Source organism: Stomoxys calcitrans, chromosome 2, assembly GCF_963082655.1.
Source record: "Stomoxys calcitrans chromosome 2, idStoCalc2.1, whole genome shotgun sequence".
NCBI lineage: Eukaryota > Metazoa > Arthropoda > Insecta > Diptera > Muscidae > Stomoxys > Stomoxys calcitrans.
In genome coordinates, this window is record NC_081553.1 from 230,685,103 (window position 1) to 230,710,759 (window position 25,657).

General features: G+C 38.7%; 2 protein-coding genes across 5 annotated transcripts in view; one reads left to right on the forward strand and one right to left on the reverse strand.

Moving 5' to 3' along the window:
- Nucleotides 1-19,385, reverse strand: part of LOC106090626 (dynein beta chain, ciliary) — a 34,410-nt gene extending 15,025 nt beyond the window's left edge. The window contains exons 1-15 of the mRNA XM_013256930.2: nucleotides 18,668-19,385; nucleotides 17,987-18,139; nucleotides 17,707-17,918; nucleotides 17,408-17,649; nucleotides 17,051-17,333; nucleotides 14,762-15,027; nucleotides 14,178-14,629; nucleotides 12,547-14,117; nucleotides 11,994-12,266; nucleotides 6,217-8,205; nucleotides 5,440-6,152; nucleotides 5,020-5,372; nucleotides 4,130-4,953; nucleotides 3,358-3,876; nucleotides 1,950-3,299 (exon numbers count right to left, since the gene is read on the reverse strand). Coding sequence (XP_013112384.1) covers nucleotides 1,950-3,299; nucleotides 3,358-3,876; nucleotides 4,130-4,953; nucleotides 5,020-5,372; nucleotides 5,440-6,152; nucleotides 6,217-8,205; nucleotides 11,994-12,266; nucleotides 12,547-14,117; nucleotides 14,178-14,629; nucleotides 14,762-15,027; nucleotides 17,051-17,333; nucleotides 17,408-17,649; nucleotides 17,707-17,918; nucleotides 17,987-18,139; nucleotides 18,668-19,385 — 9,918 coding nt within the window. The remainder of the gene's footprint in view (nucleotides 1-1,949; nucleotides 3,300-3,357; nucleotides 3,877-4,129; nucleotides 4,954-5,019; nucleotides 5,373-5,439; nucleotides 6,153-6,216; nucleotides 8,206-11,993; nucleotides 12,267-12,546; nucleotides 14,118-14,177; nucleotides 14,630-14,761; nucleotides 15,028-17,050; nucleotides 17,334-17,407; nucleotides 17,650-17,706; nucleotides 17,919-17,986; nucleotides 18,140-18,667) is intronic.
- LOC106091280 (circadian clock-controlled protein daywake) overlaps nucleotides 1-25,657 on the forward strand; it is a 758,551-nt gene that overhangs the window by 645,993 nt on the left and 86,901 nt on the right. For 2 of the 4 annotated variants that reach the window (XM_059364142.1, XM_013257874.2), the window contains one exon: nucleotides 25,147-25,239. The exons of the other annotated variants lie outside the window; for them this stretch is intronic. The gene's annotated coding sequence lies outside the window, so the exon portion shown is untranslated. The remainder of the gene's footprint in view (nucleotides 1-25,146; nucleotides 25,240-25,657) is intronic. 4 annotated transcript variants of the gene reach the window in all.

Consider the following 25,657-nt stretch of genomic DNA (forward strand, 5'->3'; position numbering starts at 1 on the left):
AATTTAAAAAACATGTTATCAAAATTTTGGCCAATCTGCCACACTTTCGCCCAAAAAATTATCAAAGCTATAGTTTTCTTGGAATGAAACTAACAAAAACTACAATGCTTTCAATGTCATCCTAAAACATAAAGACACCTGAAAATTTCGCTGAGGATATGTCAATAAATTTCTTATGGCAAAAAAAGGACTAGAGGTCCTTTTAAAAGGAAATTTTATCGAAATTTTGTCTTTAGAGCTAATTGATCGAAATTTGGTTTCATCGAAATTTTATCTCTAGACAAAAGGTATTAAAAATTAAGCTTGAAGAATATTTTTTCTAAATTTAGGAAATTGAATCGAAATATTGACTTTAGAGAAAATTTTATCGAAATATGCTCTCAGGGAAAGATTTAATCGGAATACTTCTTTAGAGAAAATGTTATCGAAGTTGGTGTTTACAAAAATTGTAATCGAAATTTAGTTTTCATCTTTTATCAAAATTTTGTCTGTAAAAAAACTTCATCGAAATTAAGTTAAAAAAATTGTATCATATCTTATATTATCGATATATGAAATGTAATTGAAACTTAGACCTCTGGCCCTTTTAGAGTGTACAACAAGCCGACAACTGGTTTAGGTGTATGTCCATAGTGGCATGAAGTGGATTAATATCCGCACCCTCTTTTCAACCTAACCTAGCCTAGTCCTCTTAATGAAATTAATCAAAATTGTTATCGAAATTTATGTCTTCTGAAAATTGTAATCGAATTTTTGTCTTCAAAGAAAATTTTATAGAAATTTTGCCTTTAAGAAAGATTTATCAAAATTTTCTCTCAGAGAAAAATTTAATCGGAATTTTTCTCTTAGAGTAAATGTTATCGTAGTTTGGTCTTTACAAAAATTTTAGTCGAATTTTTTTCAAACTTTCATCGAAATTTTGTTTGTAAAAAAAATTTCATTGAAATTAAGTTTTAAAAGATTTTACTAAACTTTATGCTTTCGACATTTTGTTTTTAGAAAAAATTTAACCGAATCTTAGTCCTCTAAAAAAATTGATAGAAATTTGGTCTTTTAAAAAATTTTATCGAAAATTTTTTCAGAAAATTGTTATTGAATTTTATTTCTTCAGAAACTTGTTATCGAATTTTATTTCTTCAGAAAATTGTTATCATAATTTATTTCTTCAGAAAATTGTTATCGAAATTTATGCCTTTAGAAAGTTTTTATCGAATTTTATTTCTTCAGAATATTGTTATCGAAATTTATGTCTCTAGAAAAATTTTGTCGAAATTTTGTCTTCAAAAAAATTTTCATCAAAATTGTGACTTTAGAGAAAATTTTATCGAAATTTGCTCTCAGAGAAAAAAATTAATCGGAATTTTTCTTTAGAGAAAATGTTATCGATGTTTGGTCTTTACAAAAATTGTAATCAATATCAAATTTTCATCTTTCATCGAAATTTTGCCTGTGAAAAAATTTTATTTTATTAAAATTTTTACTTTTTTACTTTTTCTCTTGAGAAATCGAAATTTTGTTTTCATCGAAATTGTGTCTGTAAAAACAAATTCATCAAAATTATGCTTTACAAAAATTTTTACCAAACCTAATGTTATCGATATTTTGTTTTTAGAGAACATTTAATCATAACTTGGTCCTATAAACAAATTTAATAAAAATTTGGTGTTTTAAAAAATTGTTTATAAATTTATGTCTTAAAAAAATTGAATCGAAATTTTGTTTTAAAGAAAATTGTAATGGAAATTTTGTTTTCAAAAAAAATTTTATCGAAATTTTGTCTTTAGAAAAATCCGTCAAAAGTTGGTCGCCTGAGAAAGTTTAATAAAGTGCAATTTCTTTGAAATTTGGGCTTTGTAGAAAATTTCTACGAAATTTTGTCCTTGTAGAAAAGTTCATCGAAATTGTAATATTTAGAAAAAATAATATCAACATTGAAAATTATTACTTACCGCAACTTTCCTCTTAATGCCCGCCAACTTCTCTTGAGCAGCTGCCAATTCTGCATTTGCTGCTGCCAAAGCCTTTCTTTTAGGCTCCACATCGCAATAGACCTCATAAAAGCGAATGATATTTATCACCCAAGCACAGAGACCAGCAGCTGCCCCAGATTTGGAACGCACAAATTCCGGTTCGAATTCGGGATCTTTCAGATAGGGTTGAATGGCTTTTATGATTTCCGGATGTATATTCTCCTTGTCATAGGTGATCAGTGAGTCTAGGAAACCATCAACTTTGGCCATGGCTATTTTAGCAGCCTTCCAAGAGCGATCTTTGGGTAATTTGCCACCTGGCGCTAGAAGTACCATTACGGCGGCTGTCACATTGGTTACGGCTCCGGGTGGGGAGCCAAATGATTTCAATTCAGTTAAATTGGCCTTATTCAAAGTATTCAAAGCCTCTTGAGCCGCCACTAAGGCAGGCTCGGCCTTCAATAGATCTTCCTCGCAATCCTTTTGCTTTTTCGATACCTCGTCGGCAATGATGGCAACTTTCATTTCTTCCTCATCGGCTAAGGCCTTTTCGGTTTGGACTTTTTCAGTTTCAATGCCCACAATTTCTATGAGCGCATCGGCAGCATCATTTTTCTCCTTTAATTCGACCTCCTGGACAGCCAGTTTGACTTTGAGGTCGGCCACCTGCACCGCTGTCGATCTCAGCTTCTCCAAGCCATTCTCCAAACGCACAATCTTCCTTTGCAAATCCTCATGTTTGCCATTCAGTAGTTTCAAGTACAGGCTGATTTGCTCCAAATAACTTTTGGGTGTGGTGTAGTTGTAACGCCTCTCGTTCTGTAGATAGACTTTGGAGGTGGCATTGACCGAGGTATGAACATAGGCCATGAACTTGGCCACTGAGTCGCGATGGTGCTCGGGCAAGACTTCATTCTTGGACAAAAAGTTCATGGCCACCGAGATGAGAGCTTCTTGTGGCCATTCGTGGAACCAATTGATGGAGGTGGCATTTATAATAGCAGGGAATTTTCTGGAACGGACCCGCAATGTGGAACCAACGGGCGAGAAACACAACACAATCTTCAGTTGTTTGCGTACACGGTCTATGAAGAATTTCCAACAGTTTTCACGGGAATCCACTAGACCGGCACCTTTGACTTCATTGCGTACACCGGCAATGATATTTTCAATTTCATCATCGGGGAAGAGGTCGGGAATCTCGCCAGTGGACAACATATCATTGATCAGAACCAAGAAGTCTTCGCTGGGTATCTGGGCATCTGTCATGAGGAACATAATGCCCACATTTTTCAAGCCAGATTTCAAATAGAGACCAGAAAACTCATTCTGAAAAGCAGAAGCGGAGTATAAGGCTTTTGATCAATTTTGTTTGGTTTTTTCCTACCTTGAGGTCACTGATGCCATAACCCTTCTTCAGTTGTATCTGCACCACCTCCAAACTGGATATGAAGGCGGCCAGACGAGCCAATGACTGTTTGCCACTACCTCCCACACCCACCAGCAAGGCACTGCCTCGTGGCGACTCCAAAACTCGATTAATGCGGCACACATGCATCATGGCATCCTCGAAGAGCACCAAATTCATGGCAGCCACAAGATCATTATATGAAGACATTGCCTCCTGGAGGAGTTTGTGAAGCTCAGGCCATGCCACTATTGGCATGTACTTAGGTTCACCAATTCCTCCAGCGAAATGACAGTAGATATTCGGTTTGTCAAATATAACCGATTCGTCGATTTCTTCAAAGGATTTCTTCACAATGTCGTGTTGCATTTTTGTAAAGCTGTCGATGTCCTTCTCATCGGTTAGCTTATCGGCATAGACACGTTGTGTCTCATGCTGCCACAGGCGTATGAGATCTGTTGGCATAGGCAAGCAATCGGCAGAGCTAAAAAGTAGACCCTAAAAGTGGAGGGGAAAACACACAAACACATATATTTTTTCCTTGTCAATTGGTCGTCAATGACAAGGACATAAGGCAATACTTAAACTATGCGATTTTGTAGATTTTTTAAAAAATCTCTTTTTAATAAGGGTACAAAACTGCAAAGTTTAAATAAAATTCATGGCACTAAACATTTAAAAAATGAAAGAATTACAAATTATCACCAAATTGAACGTCACAAAAAAGCCACCTGCTTCACACGATACCCACCTGAAATACATTACTTATGTCTCTCAAATTGAATATGTAATGCGATTTAATAGCAGTTGGCAGGAAGATCTGCGATGCCTTGTTGTGTAGGGTCAAAGTGGCAGCCACTATGTTGGGAGTGATTTTCATTACAACTGGATTGAATTTTTGCTCGGCATTGATGAAATGCTGGGACAAAATCGATGAATACATCATGGTGATGGACTCGGTGCAGGGGAAACTAACAGCCAAAACGCAGAAATGCCTTTGCAAACGGGGATTTATGGTAAAACTGCCGGCTGTTGGATTCATTGCGGCCACATACTGGCAATTGTGTATATCCTTGAGGGTCAGCTTGTTGCGGTCATACCAATGGCCATAGTCCAAGTGTTGACGCATGAGCGTGTGCGGTTGTACTGTGCCATAGCAATCCACCTCGGGCATATTCATGTCATCGATGAAATAGATGAGGGTCTTATTGCCCGGGGGGCCATAGTTGCGTCCCGCCTTCTTCTCCAGGGGTTTCTCCAAAATCTTTTGCAACATTTCCGAGGTGGTGTAGAAATTGAAGGGTATGTTGGCCACAGCATAGTTTTCCGAGAGTGAAATCAACTTCTCATTGATCAACACGGTTTTGCCGCAGCCCGCAGTGCCCACCAACATGACGGGATGCTTTTGATCCATTAGCAGGTCCAAGAAGAAACGTATGCGTATGGATTCCGAGGTGTGTACCAGGACAGCTTGTAAAGGTAAATCGCCATCCAATTCGAATTTTGGAATTTTCTCAGTCCAGGGTAGAAATTGTTTGGTCTCATTATCCAGATAATAGTCGAAGACAGTGCCTCCTGTAAGGACAATGAAATAAATTTCGTAATTTTTTGGTCTAACAGCTCTTTATCTCTCTTCCTTACCTGCGGGAAATTTCACAGTCTTGAACTCATTAACCCACCATTTGCTAAACTCTACCCGGTAGTCAATGGTTTGATCCTGGAACATAGCCGAGCCGAACGCCCAAATGCAGGCAAAAACAAAGTAAAGTTCATGCCAATCTTTGGAACAATCGGCTGGTGTGTTTGCCGGGGTCAAAAAGCACTCCAACAAATGGCACAACATCTGAATGTGGGCCATTTCCGCAATCGGTGTGATCTTCTTGAAACGCACTCGTATGGTCTCCAACGAGGCGGGTATGTATTTGTCGAAGAGCATAACCAAATTTGATTTCTCCGAGGGTATCTTACGTGTCTCCACCCAGCTGGTGACATACCTAGAAATGCGCAAACAAAAGTCTTAAAATTTTTCCTAAACCTCCATTTGTGTTGTGTATAACTCACGGATTCCATCCCAAATCCTGTGGGTTGATATACAAAATACCTGCCCTGGATACCGTTGCCGGAGTGGCTGTTCTCAGATTCGAAATCTCAAAGAGCAAACGCATCGAAGGCGTCAACGCAATGCGCTCATTGCTGGCCAAAGTCAAGACTTTGTTATCATCCATTACGGTATTCAAACTCTCAATCCACATGGGATCGATATCACCATCGAGCACAATCCACCTGGGTTGATCGCCCGTTATGTTTGCTTGATCTCTCATAATCACCGAGAACAGACCATCCTTCCACTCCCTGGTGGCGGGGTTGATGATGCCGAAGAGCTCGTCATTGGTAACTGCTTTGGGATTCAAGTCATTGAAGATGGGCTTCCGTTTGATATTCTGGTAGGTGCGCAATAGGGTTTTCCACACTTGAGTCTTACCCGTGCCAGCATTACCAACAATAAAAACGGAATGTCTGACTTCGAGCAGTTCCTCCAATTGGACCACCTTCAGTATGAAGGTGTCCTCGGTTTGCAGCAGAAGATCTGAGGCTGCCTGTTTGACGGTGCGCTCAAAGTCCTGATCACGCTTCCGCGGTACATCCAGGGCCGGAAACAGGTCGCTAATGAGGCCCATGAAGACGGGCATATCATCGGTGACAATTTTGGGTATATTGAAATCACGCAAAGCTCTCATGAGAACCTCCTCCTCGGGACGGCCAGGATCACCACGCTAGAAAGAAAGTCATGGTTAAAATAAAGTTGCAGTAAAGTATCTAACTCTCCCTCTCTCCTACCTTCAGTGATCCGGCAACCACCAGCACAGACTTGATGGCCCTCAGACCCCAATCGTAATGATCTTGCTTGGACAGTAACTCTTTACACAGCGTATATAAAGTGATGAATTTTCTGGCCAAAACCCGAGCATCTTGGAATCCTTCGGCCACCAACATAATCTCGCAAATCAACTCAAAATCCGGCACCACCATGGCACATGGCCTGAACAAGGCCTTCAAGTTCTCTGGCAGCTCCGTGCGTCCTGCATAGCCAGGATTCATAGTAATGAAGATGCCCACTGAGGGCACGCAGGTGATGATCTCTCCCATAAAGTTGAATTTGTCCTTGCGATCACGTATGGCATCCTGCACTGACTTTACCTGAACGGCGACCACAGACAAGACCTCCACTGTGATTCGATTGAATTCGTCGAAACATCCCCAGGCCCCTGTTTGGGCCAGACCTTTGTAAATGTTGCCGCAAGACTGGTAATCCATTTGCTCGGAGCAGTTGAACACGTAGACCATAATGCCTATAGCCCTACCCAAATCCTTAGTGGTTTCTGTCTTACCCGTTCCAGCTGGCCCGGCGGGGCCTCCACCCATTACCAAATGCAAACTCTGCGTCAGCGTAATGTAGCAGCGATCTGTGAGGGGAGTAATAACGAGACGTGGCGTGTTACCTAGATACTCGTGATTGTAGCGAAACTCTGCATCGCAGATATTGGCGAAGCAATCCTTCTCGACATCGTCGTAGCGATGGCGCAGCTGCGATTGCCACATGAATGCCGAACCCGAATCCAATTTGGCCTGAATCATTTTCGCAACAACATCTCGGGAGTGAACGTCGATGGTGCAGATGGTCATGATCTTTTGGCGATCTCCCTTGGTGAGTTCGCCCAGAAGCAAGGAGATGAGCAAACTCAGCTGGGAGATCTGTTTCTTGTAATAATCCTTGATGGCATTATCGTAACCCTCTTCTAGGCGGCTAAATGCTATGTTCACTTCGGTGGACCACCAGATCTGGGAGCCACAGAGTGACACTTGGGCAGGATAGTCGAATAACCATTGCTCACGTTGCTTTTCCTCATAGGCAACCACGCCGTCTCCGACATAGTGACGCAGGGAGACTCTCATGGCTGCCTGTATGCGATTAAGCCATACTTCTACGGGGCCGCGCATGCTGGTCACTTCGTGGAACTCCACGTATTCGCCATCCTTGGCATACATGCCCGAGGCCGAGGCGACTTCGTTCTTCTCGTCGCGATTGAATTTGAGACGGGCTATGGAATCGAAGAGCTTGGTCAAGTGCTTGGTGACCATTTCCGGCTGTATGCCATTGCTGAGAATATCTAGGAGATCGGCCGACGATACAAAGTAGAAACGAGGAAAAGCCAAACGTTTTGTTTCCAAATACTCTGCCAGTGCCTTTTCGCACAGTGTAAGCTCCTTTTGAAGATTTTCCAAGCGTTCAATCAACCCGGGTCGGTTAGTGGATGCCACAACATTCGAGGACTTTGCCATCTCATCCATGAGTATGCGGAATTCGGCATCAATGCGATCAAAGCGATCCGAGTCGACTGGTAGCTGTTTGCGAATATCTTCCGAACTCATGAAGATACTCTCGAGATGCGTCCAAGTGCGTTGCACCTCGAACCATACCGTAATTACCTGATCAGCGATCATCAGCTTATTCTGCCACGCTGAGACCTCCTCGAGGAAATGGGCGATATACTTGGATGTTATGAGATTCTGTAGACAAACCTGATTATCTTCGAGAGTCTCTATGAGTTCTTCCGAGGCTTTCAGGAGATTACATCCGGTGCGTGGGTGAAGCTCATGATCGAATTCCATCGCAGACCATGTGGTATTTAAATCTCTCAGGATTTTCTCCATAGACATTTCCTTGACGGCTTTGTCTACGATATTTTTGACTTCTTCTTCGCACTCGTGCAGATTCAGGCCAAGTAGTTCGGCTAATGTTGTCTCATGGTCCATTATGAATTTGACCTAAATTTGTTGTTGTCATCGTCGAAGGGGGGAGGAAATGTTTAAATCAAAACGAAATCGATCACTCCATCTATTTCGATTGTTTAACACTTGCACACACACACGCACACATACATAGACAATATATACATAGACAGACACATATGACATTTATAACAAATATTTTATGTATAAAAACATGCAAATTCTAAAATAATGGATCATGCAGATTTTTAAGAAACATTCAATCATGCGATTTTTCATGCAGTTTGAGGTGCTATACAAGATCTAGGTAAGTGGACGTCTTGGAAAAACAAAACTCGAAAAACACATATAAAACATACGATTATAAGACACAGAAACACACAGACTAAATGACAAGGACGAGATTAACAAGGACATCACAGAATTAATGATTATTATCGACGAGAAATGACAACTTACGGTTATCTCCTTGGGAAGCGCTGCTAAACTCTGTAAAGATAGGTGATTGTTTTTGTATTTACAACAGACTGTACAAGTTGGATATTTACAAAGGTCCTTAAAACGATATGAATGAATGGCAATGGGGTGATGGGCCTCAATATGGTTGTGAAGTAGGTGGGTATTTACATTATTTACAAATCCAAACTGATCCCTTCAATTGTCTCGAAGAGTCTAATTTGGATTACCGTAACAAACATGGTGTTTTTGTGGTAGGCAACATTGAAAGGGTCCATCTAGTGATTCTTTTTCAAACTTTTTAACTTCATTGGGTATGGGGTATACATTTCCCCTTTTGGACAAGTTTCCTAAAAGTAATCCTCTTAGGTATATTGTGTTTTCAGCAATACCACTGAAAATAATATTTATGTGGAATAACTCAAACTTTCGTCGATTCATGGAAGATACCTTTTTGGATTCTTTGGGGAGTTAAAATTTATTTTTGAACTGGCTATTCAATATATGAATACACCATAACCCAAAACTCAACTAAAATCCCAAAAATCCATATGCATTTAAGAGTCAAAATCGTACCAACATCTTTCTTTTAGTACAAAAGGAAGTAATAAGCAATTGAAATTTAGTGAATGAATGACTTGTTACTTTACTTTAATTGGCTATGACAGAATATTTGTTCCACTATCCACTGTTCCGCCACGATCTTCTGCTCTCATTCTAAAATCTCTGACACCAAGTTTCGAGGTGTCTCCCACCACTTGATCTATATATCGGTCTTTTGATCTTCCCGGTACCACCGTGTTTGCCTTCAAAAGACTTCATTGCTGGAGCTTCTTCATCCATTTTGACAACATGACCTAGCCAAGGTAGCCGTTGTATTTTGATGCGTTTAACTATGCTATCGTCGTCATACAGCTCGTGTTTCATACGTCGCCTACATTCTCCATTATCGCAAACTGGTCCATATATTTTACGAAGAATCTTTCTCTCAAATACTCCAAACACTTCCTCATCTGCTTTCACAAGTACCCATGCTTCAGAACCATATAACAGCACGGGTAGTATCATTGTCTTGTATAGTGCAATCTTCGTCTGTCGAGAGGTGGCCTTGTTTCTAAACTGCCTACTTAGTCCAAAGTAACATCTGTTCGCTAGTATTATTCTTCGCTTAATCTCAAAACTGTTGTCATTCGTTTCGGTTATGGCGGTGCCGAGGTAGATAAAGTTACTGACTATCTCAAAGTTGTGATTCCCAACTTTCTCCATTTTCTTTACCTGCTCGGTTGTAGAAGGCTTTTTGGGTGTTGAAACCATCCATTTCGTCTTATCTCCATTTACTGCCAGACCCATTTTCACTGACTCTCTTTCGATTCTTTCAAAGGCTGCAGTTACTACTTCCGTTGACCGACCTATGATATCGATGTCGTCGGCATAGGCGAGTAGCATGTGTTTTCTTGTGATCAGTGTGGCATATGTATTCACATCTGCATATCGTTCTGCAACAAGATATTAAAGAGATCCCACGATAGGCTGTCTCCTTGTCTGAAACCTCGTTTGGTATTAAATGGTTCGAAGAGATTCTTTCCTATTCTTACTGAGGAACGCGTATCAGCAAGTGTCATCATGTAGAGTCTAATTCATTTTGCAGGGATACCAAACTCAGACATGGCTTGAAATACCTTGGAACGTAAAGGAGTATCGAAGGCAGCTTTGTAGTCAACAAAGAGGTGGTAGGTGTTGATTTGTCCTTCTCGCTTCTTTTCCAGGTTCTGGCGCAGTATGAATATTTCGTCCAGGGTGGATTTACAGGTCTAAAGCCGCATTGATAGGGCCCAATTATCTCATTGACTTTATGTTTTAATCTTTCACACAGTACGCTCGAGAGTATCTAGTATGCAATAGGAAGGAGACTTATTCCTCTGTAGTTGGCACATTCCGTTTTGTGTCCTTTCTTGAATACGGGACATAGTTTGCTGAGGTTTCAATCATCGGTTATGCGTTCTTCTAGCCAGATTGTGCAGATAAGCTGATGCATACGCCTTATCAGCGTGTCGCCAACGGTCTTAAATAGTTCAGCGGGTAACCCGTCGGCTCCTGCTGCCTTGTTGTTCTTTAGTCGGGTCACTGCGACTAGGACCTCATTCTGACTAGGAGGTAAACATTCTATACCATCATCATTGATTGGTTCTGCGGTATCCTCTACGACGCCAACATCGGACTCTAGCAGTTGGGTGAAATGTTCTTCCCATATCCTCAGCGAGTTTTCTGTGTCAGTTACCAGATTTCCTTCTATGTCTCTGCAGGAGGATATGCCTGCACCAAGGCCATCGGTTTGATGTTTAATTCTTTGGTAGAATTTCCGGACTTCTTTCCGACTCCTGTACATCTCAATTCGCTCACACTCACGTCTTTCCATTTTCTTTTTCTTTCTGCGGAATAGACGATTCTCCTCTCACCTTTTCTTCAATGTAAAAGATAATTGCACATATTCTATAAATGTCCATCTCGTATTGTTTTATGTCAACAATTTATTGTTTCTGTCAAATATTTGTTTTCATTTACAAGATACTTGGTCATATGATATTGTTGCGATAGTGTTCACACAAACCAAAGTGACACAAAGTAGGTGGGATACTTTTTTTCGCTAAGCCTGTAATGCTGTCTTTTTTAATTCCAAAGGCTACAACAAAACTCTTCAGTAATCTTGGAAAATGAAACAAAGTTTCCAGAATATGCGACGTTGAAAGAGGCATGAGATCGAAAATTACACTAGAAAATGTTTGTGCCAAGATTAGCAAACTTAATTGAAAGATGATCATTTATTTTTTTTTTCACTCTGGTGAAAAATATTTTCCTTCATATTAAGGATTTTTTATTTTAAATGGTAGGTTAATCCTTAACTTTGTGTCTGTTATTAAAGACAAAGATTTTAAATGAAGCTCAAAATATTGTTGAAAGTTAGGAAATTGACCTTGGGACAAGACAACAGTGAACCATAGCTAAAGTATAAGATAAAAGTAGAATCTTTCTTCACAAGTTTTATATTCTAAGTTAGCTTGAAAGTCCAAGTTTCGCTGACTAGAAGAAAAATAAAGGATCATCTAGATGCCCTTTAGTACATTCCCCGGTTAAAATTGTTCTTCTCCTACTTTCTCGAAAAAACACCATGTTTGTTCATCTTCTCAGCATAGTTAAGCTAACAAGGACTAAGATTAATTTGGCACATATATACATTTTGCGATGTTTATGTTTTTCAATAGAATTGAACATCTTGACATATTTACAATGGACAATCCTTTGGATTGCTGAGGGAAAAAAAACCAACAAAACAAGACCACACACAAATATGAGTTAACACAAAAAGTAACCTTGGTGGAGTTCATCAATTGATTCCAATGGCGTTCTCTTATGGCGGGGTTTTGTAGTTCACCCACAGCCCGCAGCGAGGTCAACATATTCTTGACCGTTGATTCCAAATTGGTAAAGGTGTCCCAGGCACGCATTTCCTTGTCGAGCAAACGAATATCCTTGGCGAATTTCTTACACTCGATGTCCATGTTCTCAACATCGACCTTGCGCCAAGGTGTGGTTTTCCAATCTTCAATGCAGGTTTGTACAATGAAAACATAATCCCACAATTGCTAGACAAAGGGAAGATTAGGAATCGAAAAAACAACAAAGAAAACAAAAGTTAGAACCTTTTTAAAAATACGGCTTTTCAATAAGAAAAAATGCATGCAGCATAAGCCTAGGAAAAAAATACTTGAGCCTTGAGAATAACAAAATTCAAAAAATTCATTCTCAGGAAGGCTTTGTAGAAGGTTGAAAAAAGTTGAATTAGAAAATTAAGCCAAAAATATTTAAGGTGAAAAATCCAAAAATAGATACAGCAAACCAAACCAAACAACAACTCAAACTTACTTTCAACATGCGCAACTCCTTGCGACATTGCTTCAGTAGCTTAAATTCTGGTATGTTAACCTCAAACAAGCTGCCCGATTGTTGAATGTCGGCCATTTCACATTCCAGGCGATACATATCGTCATTGATGCGATCACACAGTTGGTAGGGATCATTGCAGTCATAGCGGAAGAAGTCATAGTGCTTGAAGGTGTCGCGGAACTGCAGCACATAGATCTCAAAGGCGGCCACTTTGTTGCGAATGCTGACCACTTCGGTGGCTTGCAAAGGTGATACCTGCTGCTTGACGGTGGTGGCAATTTTCTTGGTATTCGCCCATTGCTCGGGCAATTCTTGCAGCAGAACATTCACCTCTTCGGGTATGTCCATGTCATAGTACTTCAGCAGTTGTATGGTCTCTTGCATGGGCTCGAACATTTCGTCGGTTTTGACGGCACGCTCCTTGACCTGCATCAAATAGGCCATGATGCTGACCAAGCCCTCGTAGTCACCCTCTTTGACAGACTGCAGCAAACCCTCATCCGCCTTGCGTATAAAGTTGCTTAGGTCCATCAAATTCGAGGTCACTGTCGTAACCAGATGAGTCTTGAACATGTTGCCCCACTTGCACACAGTATTCAGGAGAGCCTGCCGGAAGGGACGCACATCGACTTGGAACCAGGAGCTGAATACTTGAAAGGGAGCAATATCTTCAATTTCATTGAATAAACTCTCATAGTTATCGATTTGTTCGCGGAAGGCCTCGATAGTGGGTGGACAAGGTTTGGGGGCTCCCGGCTCGTTCATCATCAACAGCTCGATTTCGTCGGGATCCAGCATGCGTCCAAACTCCAAAAAGTACTCCATGCACTCATGCCGATCGTCTAGCCACAAATAGGAGTATCTCTCGAATTGGCGGCAGAACTGGGCGGCCTCCTCCATGACTAAATCCACTCCATTCAGAATCTCTCTCCTCATATCGATAATGTCTTGGTTGGCCTTAATGAGATCACCATAACTGCTTTTCTCATTGGCCTTCAAGCGCTTAATAAGGGATCCCATCTTGAGGATATCCCGCACCAGTTCAATCAGCATGTTGTTAAAGCCCATGGAGTCATCGGGGTTCAGCGAGGGTACAAACACCATATTTGGCTCCACCAATTCCAGGCGGGCCTCAAACAGAGGGGCATAGTTATTTTCTGGATCCATATTCTCTACAATATATCCCACACTGACGCCCACGGTCTTCAGCAAGTATTCGTAGACTATATTGTCCACAAAGTCCACATAGTTTAGCCACATCTCGTCCTCCTGCTTGTCTTGCATATCAAACTGCAGCATATTGTCATGCAAAAGTTTGTGAATCTCCTCAGAGGCAGCTTGAATTTCAGCGTAACGCTTGGCGGTGCGATCAGGACGTTCATCTATGCACAGCACTGTGTCTTTTTTGCCATCGCGGCGTTCGAACAATGGCTGCCTTACCCAGACGGACATGATGTTGCGAATTTGTTTCAAATTACCCTGGGTGTGATCCATGCGATTTTGTAAAGCGGCCACAGGTTGGCGCAGTTTCTCCAAATAGCTCAAAATGTCTGCAATGGAAAAGTGTTTTATTGTCCAACTTTGGCTATGATTGCTTAAATTTTCCCTACCTTCTGAGTTCCATACCAACTCGTTGATTCCCACCTCCACCAAATCATCGATGAGCTTAATTTCTTTCTCAATCATTTTTAGTTCAACTGTTGAACTATTCTCCTGAATGGTGTTATACCAGTCAATGGTTTTCTCCAAGTTGAGAGTATAGGTGCGAAAGACATCACCCTTATCGGCAAAATCTAAAGCAACCTGTGGAACACCTTCAACTTCCATTTGTTTCAAGTAATGAACCTCTCGAAGTATACAAAAAAGTTCAGGACTAAAATTCATTATAAGTAGTTTATTATTGTCGTCACGTTTTATCAAGGATTTCTCCAGATTTTTCTCGATCTGCTCGTTCAGCTTCTCGGTCCAATCTTCAAAGACATAGGAGCGACTAGCACCGATTTTCAAAAGCAAACGTTCGTAGCGCTTGATAATATCCAGTGATTGTTCAGTTTTGGTAATGCTAAGGAGAAAATGTTGTATAAGTTGTATAATAAAGGGATCGTTAAAGATCGTATGAGAGGATAAACAGAGAAAGGGAGAGTATTTCAAATAATTTAATACTTCCTAAATATATGACACTCTTCCTACTTACTCATGTTGCAAAGCTCGAAATTGTTTCATGGGAGCAGTAATTCTGCGTTCCAATTGACTGCACCAACGAATAAATGCTGCCGCCGGTGGACAATTATACTCTGGATACAGTGTCAAATTGTCTGATCTCATAAACATCTGCTTATCGTATATATCCTCACAAATGGTCAATTCTTCATCCAACATGCGAACAATTTCCGAATATTTTTGGGTAAATTGTTCCTTGATTTTAGGCCGTTCCAAAACACTTCCCACAATATTGATAAGCTAAAATATAATAAAATGTTAAAAATATATGTATTGTGCATAGATTTAACTTTAAAACGAGTAAATTTTTGTAGTTAGAATGAGGAATTTACTAAGAAAATATTTATGCTACATGTATTTGAGTATTTATACCTAAAATGAGAAACGAACATTAAAACAGAAAAATGCTTCTAGTATGATACTTTTCATTACGCCAAAAAGATCCCTTTTAAAAGCCCATGTCTGTACATTTCCGGTATGGTTCAATCTTACCTAAGTGTTTACTCGGTGCATGCCAACCATTGGTCCTAAGCATCTAAACACATGACCACGAGTAGAATTTTGATGAGTCGTCGGCGGCACCATGCCGTCTTCACTATGCATTTGAGAAGACCTCATAGAGAAAGAAGTGTTCTTCGCCTTTTTGCTTTATCTAGTCGTCACTAAGGCGCCAGCCCTTCCCAATGAAGAAACTCAACGGGTCAATCCGGGACGTACAACCGGCTGTTATTGTAGTGCTCAGTGATTCAGTAAAGCTACACCTTCGATCGACGATTCGATCCGCACTGACCACCCCCTCTTTTATATCCAGTAGTTCGAGAAATGGCACATATGTAAGACCGGTGACTAGTTCGCTCGCCTTGGACGAGTCCTTTCTGGCATATTTGTCCAACTTCTATTGATTTCCTGTAATATCATTGTGTCCGGGAATAGAAGCCAGCGTTATGTCAAAAGCCCGGAGTATGTACAGATGTTCTATACATTCCTCCACGCACTTCGATCTTACTGTCCTCGATTCCAAAACCTTGAGAGTCGTCATACTCTCTCCCAGGCCAGTCATTATGTACAGACTTCCTCCATACTAGTGACCCATATATCAGCACTGGCCTTATATATCCAATAAATCATCTGCAACCTCCTTCCTTCTTAGTTAGCGTCATTTTGCCACATTTCAAGCCACCTGCCCTTTCGTTCCTCTAATTCTTTACACTTCAAGATTACCGGTCTTCCTGGGTTTTCCTTGCAGATATAGACCAGTTCCCTGCCACAAATTTTAATTCATCCGTGTAGCATGAACTACTAGACTTCAATCCAATACCGTTCAACAATGTCTCGCACTCGACCACAAGTATCCGGTCCTAAACCTCTATCCACCCAGTTTTATTTTCGTCGCCTCGATTATTCCCTGATTAAATGAACTGCCTTCATCTTCAGTTCACCCTCTCATCGTCGTAAACCTCACAGCCACCGTGGCATCCCCATGCAAAATAAATATGGGTCGAACATCTAGAATTGTCTCCAGTTCCCGAGTAGGTTTTGACACAAACGAAACTGTTATAACGTTCTTATGTTACACTTTCCTCTCCATCGACGTCCGCACTACCGTGGTCTAATAAAGTTCCTGTAGAGCCAGTGGCCTATCTCCGGATTCAAGCCCTATTTCGAGCTTACGTACCTCCTTTGTGAGCCTTGTTCGCATTCAACTGAATGTGGCACCTGTAGTTCAGTTTCCTTTACAAGATCACTCCCATGTATTTAACCTTTTCGAATATGGAAAAATGAAGAAACGCGGCGCCTAGAAAATTGGCAGATTCCTGATTTCTTTGAGTGAATACTCAGACACTTAGGCATAGCGTAATCGTATGGTATCTCCAAGACCTACAGAATCTGAATCAGGGCTCCTACTGATTCAGATTCTGGCAAGTATTGCAATAGTATCGTCTATGTTCTGACGGGTTTAAATCTCACCTCAGTCAGTGGTAACATAACGCCCCCTTGTGGCGCGCTCCGTTCCACTCTCTTCCTCAATCTTTGGACCTACCATTGATGCCATATAAGTTTAAAAAACGCTAAAAACTTACATTTCTTTAATCGAGAGTCTACAAACCTTTTAAAGATCGGTATAACATTTTAAACTCATTTCAAACTTTTCCATTCCAACCATAGTCTTCGGTGTATTGTTCACCATACACCGAAGACTTCACTAGAAGAATACCTCTCAGGAGAGATGTTGTACTTTTACTATTAACATTTCTTAACTTACCTTAAATATGCTTTCTAGATTATAGCAATCATCGAATGCCTGACACAATATCGCTGCTAATTTCATGTCCAGCTCTAGTATACGCATTTGAAAATTTTCAAAGTCCACATCGAATTCAAGATCATCGGGATCTAAAACATCATAGCTCTTCGATGCGAAGGCCGTAAAGTATTGATTGAACTCAACATAAACGGCCGTAATGCGTGTACTCAGCTGGCGGCCGCGTAGGCCACCGATCTCGACTTTCTCTAACTTCAGAAATTCAATCACAGTAAAGAAGAACCTAAAAAGATAACAAAACAAGAAAATGTCAGTCCTTTACGTACAGGTTGCACTTTCTTGCTGGTAAATACTTACCACTGTATGGTGGTTAAACGCTCTAGAAATGAATTAAAGCGCTTGAAAACTGAATTTGGGTGAAAAGTCCAATTAATCGGTGGCCTCTCCTCTGGCTCTTTGAAATAGTCGGCAATTTTTTCTTTGTAGTGATCAAATAGAGCACGAAAGAATTTTAAAATTTCAATAGATAAGGTCAGGCGTTGCATTGCTTCATCGATGTCGCTATGAAATATGGACGAAGGGTCCAGGAAACGTTTGGCCTAAAGTACTCAAACTGTTATACACACGCCTTTTATGGAATATTTACTACAGCCTACCTGATGTATAATCAAATTACAAATTTGCCTTAGCAATACCGTTATTTTCGATGAATGATTGTAGTAACGTGAATTTCCCCATATAGTGCAGACCACATGCATCAGCGGTATGAGCAGAGGCTTGCATTCGGCAAAGTCTATCTCCTCTAACTGCTGGACACATCGTTTTAAGGGATTCAAATACATGGTGATATCTTTAGCTTCAGCAAGTGCTGCAACATGGTACATGGTATTAAAACACAAGACACAGATTATTTATACAAAACGTTAGCTGTCATACCGGTAACTACATTTTTGAATAGTGTTTGAAAGCAGGGAAAGTAAGCGCTCCTTGAGTGCTCCAGTACCAAGGCCATTGCTCGTATGCGCTCATTGCGTAGTTGATCAAAGATAAAGGAGAGATTTTTAAGTCGATTATTCCAGAAAATTAACTCTGAAAAGACAAGAGACAAAGAACATAAGAATGAATGAAAGAATAGTTCATAAATAGTTAGTTAGTGGTGCATTAAAATATTGCATACTTTTAGGTGCTCAAGAAAACCTGCATAATTTATTTAACTTTTCTAACAAAAGTTGGTTAAATGATTACTACTCCTAACCAACGAGAAAAAAATATAACAATAGAAAATTATAAAAAAAAAATAATCAAATTGTGGTATTATATAGGCATAAAGAGACATGAATATTATGCCAACATGTAGGTGAAGAGCTGCTAATGCAAATCGATTTTATTTTCATAACTCACAAAAGTGTAGATTTTGTTATACCAAGTAAAATCCGGAGATATAAGCATTTTAAGCTAAATTGAAGCTTATTATGTGATCAAAGCAAAGCTTATTTGATACTCATAGCATACCTACACGCTAATTTATCTTGAACAACCAATTTTTGTACAATTATTCATTTCCAAAATTTGCTATGCACTAAACTTCTGTCATTCCATTTTTTTTCAATAACTTACCTGTGTGTGGTGTTGGATTTTGTCCATTCAAAAATGCATTCGATGGATTTTCCTTTATCACTTCATGTATTTGTGTGGCCCATTTGATGACCACTCCCTCAATGGCACTTTTCAAATACAAATCGATTTGCAACTGAGGATTTTCACTGATCTCGTTGGCTGCCTTCACAATCTTCTCCACACCCACTGGCATAGCCAATATGGTCTCACCACTAACCTGACCCTTGACCTGATGCACGGTACTCTTCAAACTGTGCACATGCTTTTGTACATCTTGGGCCACCATAAATGGCCATGTCTTGTAATTGTCCTCATTTGATAGCAAAGGTACTAATACCTCTTCCACCAAGGCCGAAAGTTGATCTATGGTCCGGGTAGCTAGATCGCCGCTTATAATGAAACTGCTGCATTCCTCTCGTGGTATGGGTTGGACATATTTCTTTATGAAATAGACTCCTTTACTTTTAAGCTGTGTCAGTGGAAATGTGGTAGAGGGTAAAAGTTGTGCAGATTGTGTCAGAATTATAATCAAAACTACTGGTGTGGGACGATCTAAGAACTCTTTGATGACACCTTTGGTCTCCTCAACGGTAATGACACGAGTCCATTTTTCCGGTTTCAATTTCAGTGATTTTATAACAAACGAGCCCATCAATTCCAGTCTTGGATCTGGACCAGTACCAGCCGCCGCATCGGCGCTAGTAGATGGCTGATCCATACCGGATTAATGAAGGGGCTGAAATTTAAAAAAAGGAAATTAAAAATGTGCTTCTAAAACTATACAAAAACTGAAATAGGAAAATTTTGTTATTGTGTTTGCAAATGCAAATTTGTCCATGATAAGGGGCCTCGTTTTTATAGCCGAGTCAGAACGGCGTGCCGCAGTGCGCCACCCCTTTGAGGCATAGTACCTCACAAATGGCATTAGGAGGGGATAACCACCACTGAAAATTTTTTCTGAAATTCTCGCCAGGATTCGAGCCTAGGTGTTCAGCATCATAGGTGGATATGCTAACCTCTGCGCTACGGTATTTATTTTCATTTTAAAATACTTCTAAACTTTTATAGTTCATTGGAAGCTTCATAAAGGGTTTTCCAATGAGAGGTGTTATTTTGGTATTCAAAGAAAATGCATTTTTTTTGATAAATTATTTTATAATAAAGAGAAATGTATGCCGCTAATAATGAAAAAGAACATCAGCCAAATGGCCAACACTACCACTCTTAGAGCCCCATATCCTTTTCATGAAATTTTCTATAAACAAATCGCAAAGTGCCCTATGCCTCGATAGCCCCACAATTCTATTGGGTTGCCCAAAAAGTAATTGCGGATTTTTCATATAGTCGGCGTTGACAAAATTTTTCACAGCTTGTGACTCTGTAATTGCATTCTTTCTTCTGTCAGTTATCAGCTTTTACTTTTAGCTTGCTTTAGAAAAAAAGTGTAAAAAAAGTATATTTGATTAAAGTTCATTCTAAGTTTTATTAAAAATGCATTTACTTTCTTTTAAAAAATATGCAATTACTTTTTGGGCAACCCAATATGTTTGAGACCTTGAATCGATGCTTTCAGTGCCTCACAAGACCATGGTGTGTAACAGCATTGGTTTTTCCAAATCAATACAATTTCCGACCATAAAAAATTACTAATCATTTCTCGAAGGCGCAATCGCCGCATTCACCGCAAGTGTTGTTCCAAACTAGTACAAAATTAAATCATTAAAATTTGAAATGTTAAGCAATATTATGTGCAAAATTTTAAGGCCCCAGGTGGTCCGGGTGTCTCTTAGCAGGCTCCTAAAGTAAGTCAGCTCGGCATTGCCAAAGCTTGTTCGGGATGACAAATGTTCATTTGTAGTGCGACTTCTAAAATTCTTCCATTACTGGAATACTCAAAAATCTCTACAAAAAGGCATGTAGCATTTTTCGGAAAACGAAAATTCAAATTAAAAAAAAATAATAAGAAGAAAATTAATAAAAATATCTTTTTGACTTGTTCGGCATTTCCAGATAAAAAGCGTCCTTAAAAACCAAAATATAAATTTTACCCGAATTTCTTCACAAAAATCCCCTAAATACTAATTTTGGTCAAAGATTATTTCAAAATCGGCATTTTTTGCATGCGTTTAGGGGACATATGAAGTCAAAAAAAAAAAACCATACAAGGGGGTTCTGGGCTTTGTGTTTTGAGAACTCGTACCAATTTTGTAATTTATTGATAAAAAATTGCCTACATTATAGTACATATAATACTCGTTTTAGTTGACATTTTGTTCGAATTTCACTTAAAACACATCATCAACATGCCCTCTTTACAAAACAAGAAGAAAAAGTTTAGGTATTTAAACAATTTTTCTCAAGAGACACTAAACCATGAAAATACATTTTTTTAACAAAAACCTAGAAATCCATTTTATTTAAAATCTGTTGTCTTCCAAAAAGTATAACTTTTGACTAGATAATCGGATTTGGATAGCTGGCGGCAAGTCGTTGTAAATTTTGTCACCAATCCAAAGCACTACAAATGCTTCCATAAAACGTCCAACAAAGCCTATCTCGGCCAAAGTTCCAGACCAGAATATAGGTTATAGACTTTAAGTAGACTTCCAACAAAAAAACCATTTGGAAATCCGACCACAAATAAATATTTGGTAGTCCGAACAAGTTTTCGTAATGTCGAGATCACCAAATTTAAGGGGCTTGACAAGAGGCGCCCTGACCAGCTAGGCCCTTAAAATATTGCATATGATTTCATTTATACCTCACTACTAACCATTTATAATTTCAAAGAGATATCTCTACCCGATCTCATATGGCATCTTTTCACTAGTTTTTTTTCGATTCTATCCCAGTGTGCAGTGTGCCAAATTTCAAAGAGTTAACTCTATCCGTTCTCATATGGCATATTTTTTACTCGTTTTTCGATTACAACAAATTACAAATTTTGCCCATGAACATTTCACTAAGGAACAGGGGCAAACTTCTCACATATCAATGAGTGCAGTCCGATTCAAGTTTAAACTCAATGATGAGGGTCCTCCTTTTTATAGCCGAAGTCCGAACGGCGTGTTGCCAGCATTAGGAGGGGAAACCACCGCTGAAAATTTTTTCTGATGGTCTCGCCAGGATTCGAACCCAGGTGTTCAGCGTCATAGGCGGACATGCTAACCTCTGCGCTACGGTGGCCTCCTACAGTAAACATTATTTTCTTTTCATAGGAATATTTAAGATTTGTTCTAAACATTTCTATTAAATTTCATTTTCTTTAAAATGTTCGAAAAATGTGTTTTCAACAGATTTAGTCTAAATATAATTTTTGGATATAATTTTTGCATGTCCGTCTATGGCGCTGAATACTTCGAGAACTTCAGAAAAAATGTCAGTGGTGTTTGAAGCTCAATGAGGTGTCGCACTGTGTAAAAAATTTTCACTTTAATGTTTATAAGAAATGTCATCAAAATTTTATTATACCCACCACTATAAGATGGGGGTATACTAATCTAGTCATTCCAATTGTAACACCTTGAAATATTGATCCAGAACCCCATAAGGTATATATATTCTTGATTGTCGAGACATTCTGAGTCGAACTAACCATGTCCGTCCGTCTGTCTGTCGAAAAATCGATAGCAATCGAACGCGTAAAGCTAGCCGCATGAAATTTTGCACAGATAATTAATATTGATGTAGGTCGTTGGGCATTGGCCATATCGGTTCAGATTTGGATATAGCTACCATATAAACCGGTCTCCCGATTTGACTTCCTGAGCCGCTGGAAGTCTCAATTTGTGTCCGATTTGGCTGAAATTCCGCAAATAGTATTCTATTACGACTTCCAACAACTGTGCGAAGTACGGTCCAAATCGGTCAAGAACCTGATATAGCTCCCATATAACCGATCTCCCGATTTGACTGCTTAAGCTCCTGGAAGCCTCAATTTTCATCCGATTTGGTTGAAATCTTGCACATAGTGTTCTGTTATGATTCCCAACTACTGTGCCAAGTACGGACCAAATCGGTTAATAACATGATATAGCTCCCATAAAAACAGATCTCTCGATTTGATTTCTTGATCCCTTACAAGCCGCGATTTTAATCCGATTTGGCTGAAATTTTGCATATAGTGTTGGGGAGTATAATAATCTAGTCATTCCCTTTATAGCACCTCGAAATATTGATCTCCCGTTAAGTATATATATTTTTGATTGTCTCGACCAGGCATGTCCGTCTCTCCGTCTATCGAAATCACGATAGCGGTCGAATACGTCAAGACTGCCGCTCGAAGTTTTGCTCAGATACTTCTTATTGATGTAGTCGTTGGGGATTGCAAATGGGCCATATCGGTTCAGATTTGGATATTAACCCCATATAAACCGATCACCGCATTTATCTTTTTGAGTCCCTAGAAGCCTCAATTTTCTGTTCGGATTTCCAACATCTGTGCTAATTATAATCCAAATCAGCATATAAACTTAACGGAGTTAATTAGTGTACATTTTTAGCGGAATCCATGGTGGTGGGCACCCAAGATTTGGCCCGGCCGAAATAAACGCTTTTTTCCTTGATTCATTCCTTCATAAAAATTGTTGATATATGATTTTTTTTAGGAAAATCCATACAATCGGATATCGTCCGTCTGAAACCGTAGGGTTCTCTGTTTCTATTACAAATAGAAAAACATAAAAAAAAATCTTATTTTTAATGTTAGGCAGAACACTTATTATCGTTTTATAGCAGTGACTGGTTTCCTGGATCGGGATTTTGGCTCGCACCACGACCAAACTCATCAGTAGGATCTGACAAAATGGGCTCATACCTTGTTCTCATTGCATGTATCTGCAAATTAAATAGCAAATATTTTTTTCCGAATTTTTTTATACCTCATTCTTAAATTTACAATTTTTTGTTTTAATTTTTTTTCTTAAGTTTTTTGCATGTTAAGGTGAAGATCATTTTATTTTATAATTTTCTTTTCTATTTCTAGTTCGAATCGAGCTCAATGATCGAAGAATTTTTTCTAGACAATGAAAAACTAAAGACTGAAGATACAACAACACCTACAAAAGTGTGACGCGTTTCGACCTCTTGGATAACGAAAATCATCTTCGGACACTAATAGGTGTGAAGGCTTCAAGGGCCAAACGTTGGTAGGTTCAAATTATCGAATTCATTGCGAAAACGCCTCTATTGTTGTCTTTTTCAATGCATGTGTTTGTGTGTTATAATGGCAGACTTTATTTCGAATCAACTACATTACTCCCATGGCATACACATGTTTCTGTGCTTCTTTCAAAAGTTGTGTCAATGGATTCGAACTTTGGTTTTTTTTTGTTAGTGGTTTGGAATTTTTATTTTAATTTGCAACCCACTCTTTTAATGTTGTTTGATTCTTGATACCCCCATCATAGGATGGGGGTATACTAATCTAGTCATTCCGTTTGTAACACCTCGAAATATTTGTTTGAGACCCCATAAAATATATATATTTTTGATCCTCTCGACGCTCTGAGTCGATGTAGCCATGTCCGTCCGTCTGTCGAAATCACGATAGAGGGCGAACGCGTAAAGCTAGACGCTTGAAATTTTGCAGAGATAATTAGTATCGATGTAGGTCATTGGAGATTTCAAATGGGCAATATCGGTTCAGGTTTAGATATAGCTCCCATATAATAATAATTTTTGAGCACTTGGAAACCGCAATTTTTGTTTGATTTGGCTGAAATTTTGCATGCAGTGTTCTGTTATGACTTCCAAAAACTGTCTTTAGTACGGTTCAAATCGGTCTTTAACCTGATACAGCTCCCATATAAACCGATCTCCCGATTTGATCTTGAGCCCTCACAAACCGTAATTTTTGTTTTTGTAAAGTTCTTTTTGAATATGAAATAATTTTATTTACAATATTTTATGTTCACTAGAAATATAGTTTGTCAAAGTTTTTTTACAGAAAATTTCCGAGGATTATCAATTTAATAGAAAAATTTGGAAAAAATTCTATTAAGAATTACTTTCATTGTAAATTTTGTCAAAATTTTATTATTTTTTTTTAAATACGATTAATATACTTAATTAACTTTTAAATTAATGAAACATATACTGGAAATTGTATTGTAATTTCCTAATTTTCAAAGTTTTTTTTATTAACATAAATGTTAACTTTAAATTGTCTTTTTTCAATTTGTGTTCAAGAGAAAATTCAACTTTTTACATTTAACTTTGCCACTTTTTGTCCCTACTGCTGTTATACTAGTTTGACTTTAGTTGGAGTCTTATTAGCTTCAGCAGTCTTTTTAAAACGCAAATCAAAGTGTATCCTTGAGCAACCAATAAATAAATGTTTGTTCTTCTCAACATATCCATGTTACAATCGTCAGAAATATATTTTAAGGTCACAATTAATTTTTTCATTTAATAAATTTTTATTTTTTTATGTTTTCTATTGCTAACTTGTTAACTTTATTAATTCTTTTTGTATTTAGCGATCGTTTTGGTATTAATCTTATGTAATCGATTTTTTGGAGGATTTAATGTCGGTCTATTATTTTGAATAAACGAAATTAGCTATAAAACATGTATGTATTCTAAATCTTTGTATCAATGCTTTTTTATTTTCTTTTATTTTATATATTTGTTAACAATAGAATCTTATTATTTGATACCACATTGTAAATATAATTTTCTTAACGACATTTTTTATATTTGAACAAATTATTCCTTTATTAGCACATCATTTTCCAATTTTCATTTCATATTTGCCAACATTTTCATGGGAAATTCTCACTTTTTTCACAATTTTCATTGAGTTGCATAATTTTTTGGTTTTATATAATCTAATAAATTATTGAACTGTACTTCAGTGCATGCAACTACCTCAGTTTTGTTAAAGACAATTTCCGTTTCCGTTTTGTCTTTATTTGCGACTTCTTCCACGAAAGGTTAAAACGGTTCTAAGACCTGAGGCACTCTTTGGCTAAACTATTATCCTGTATG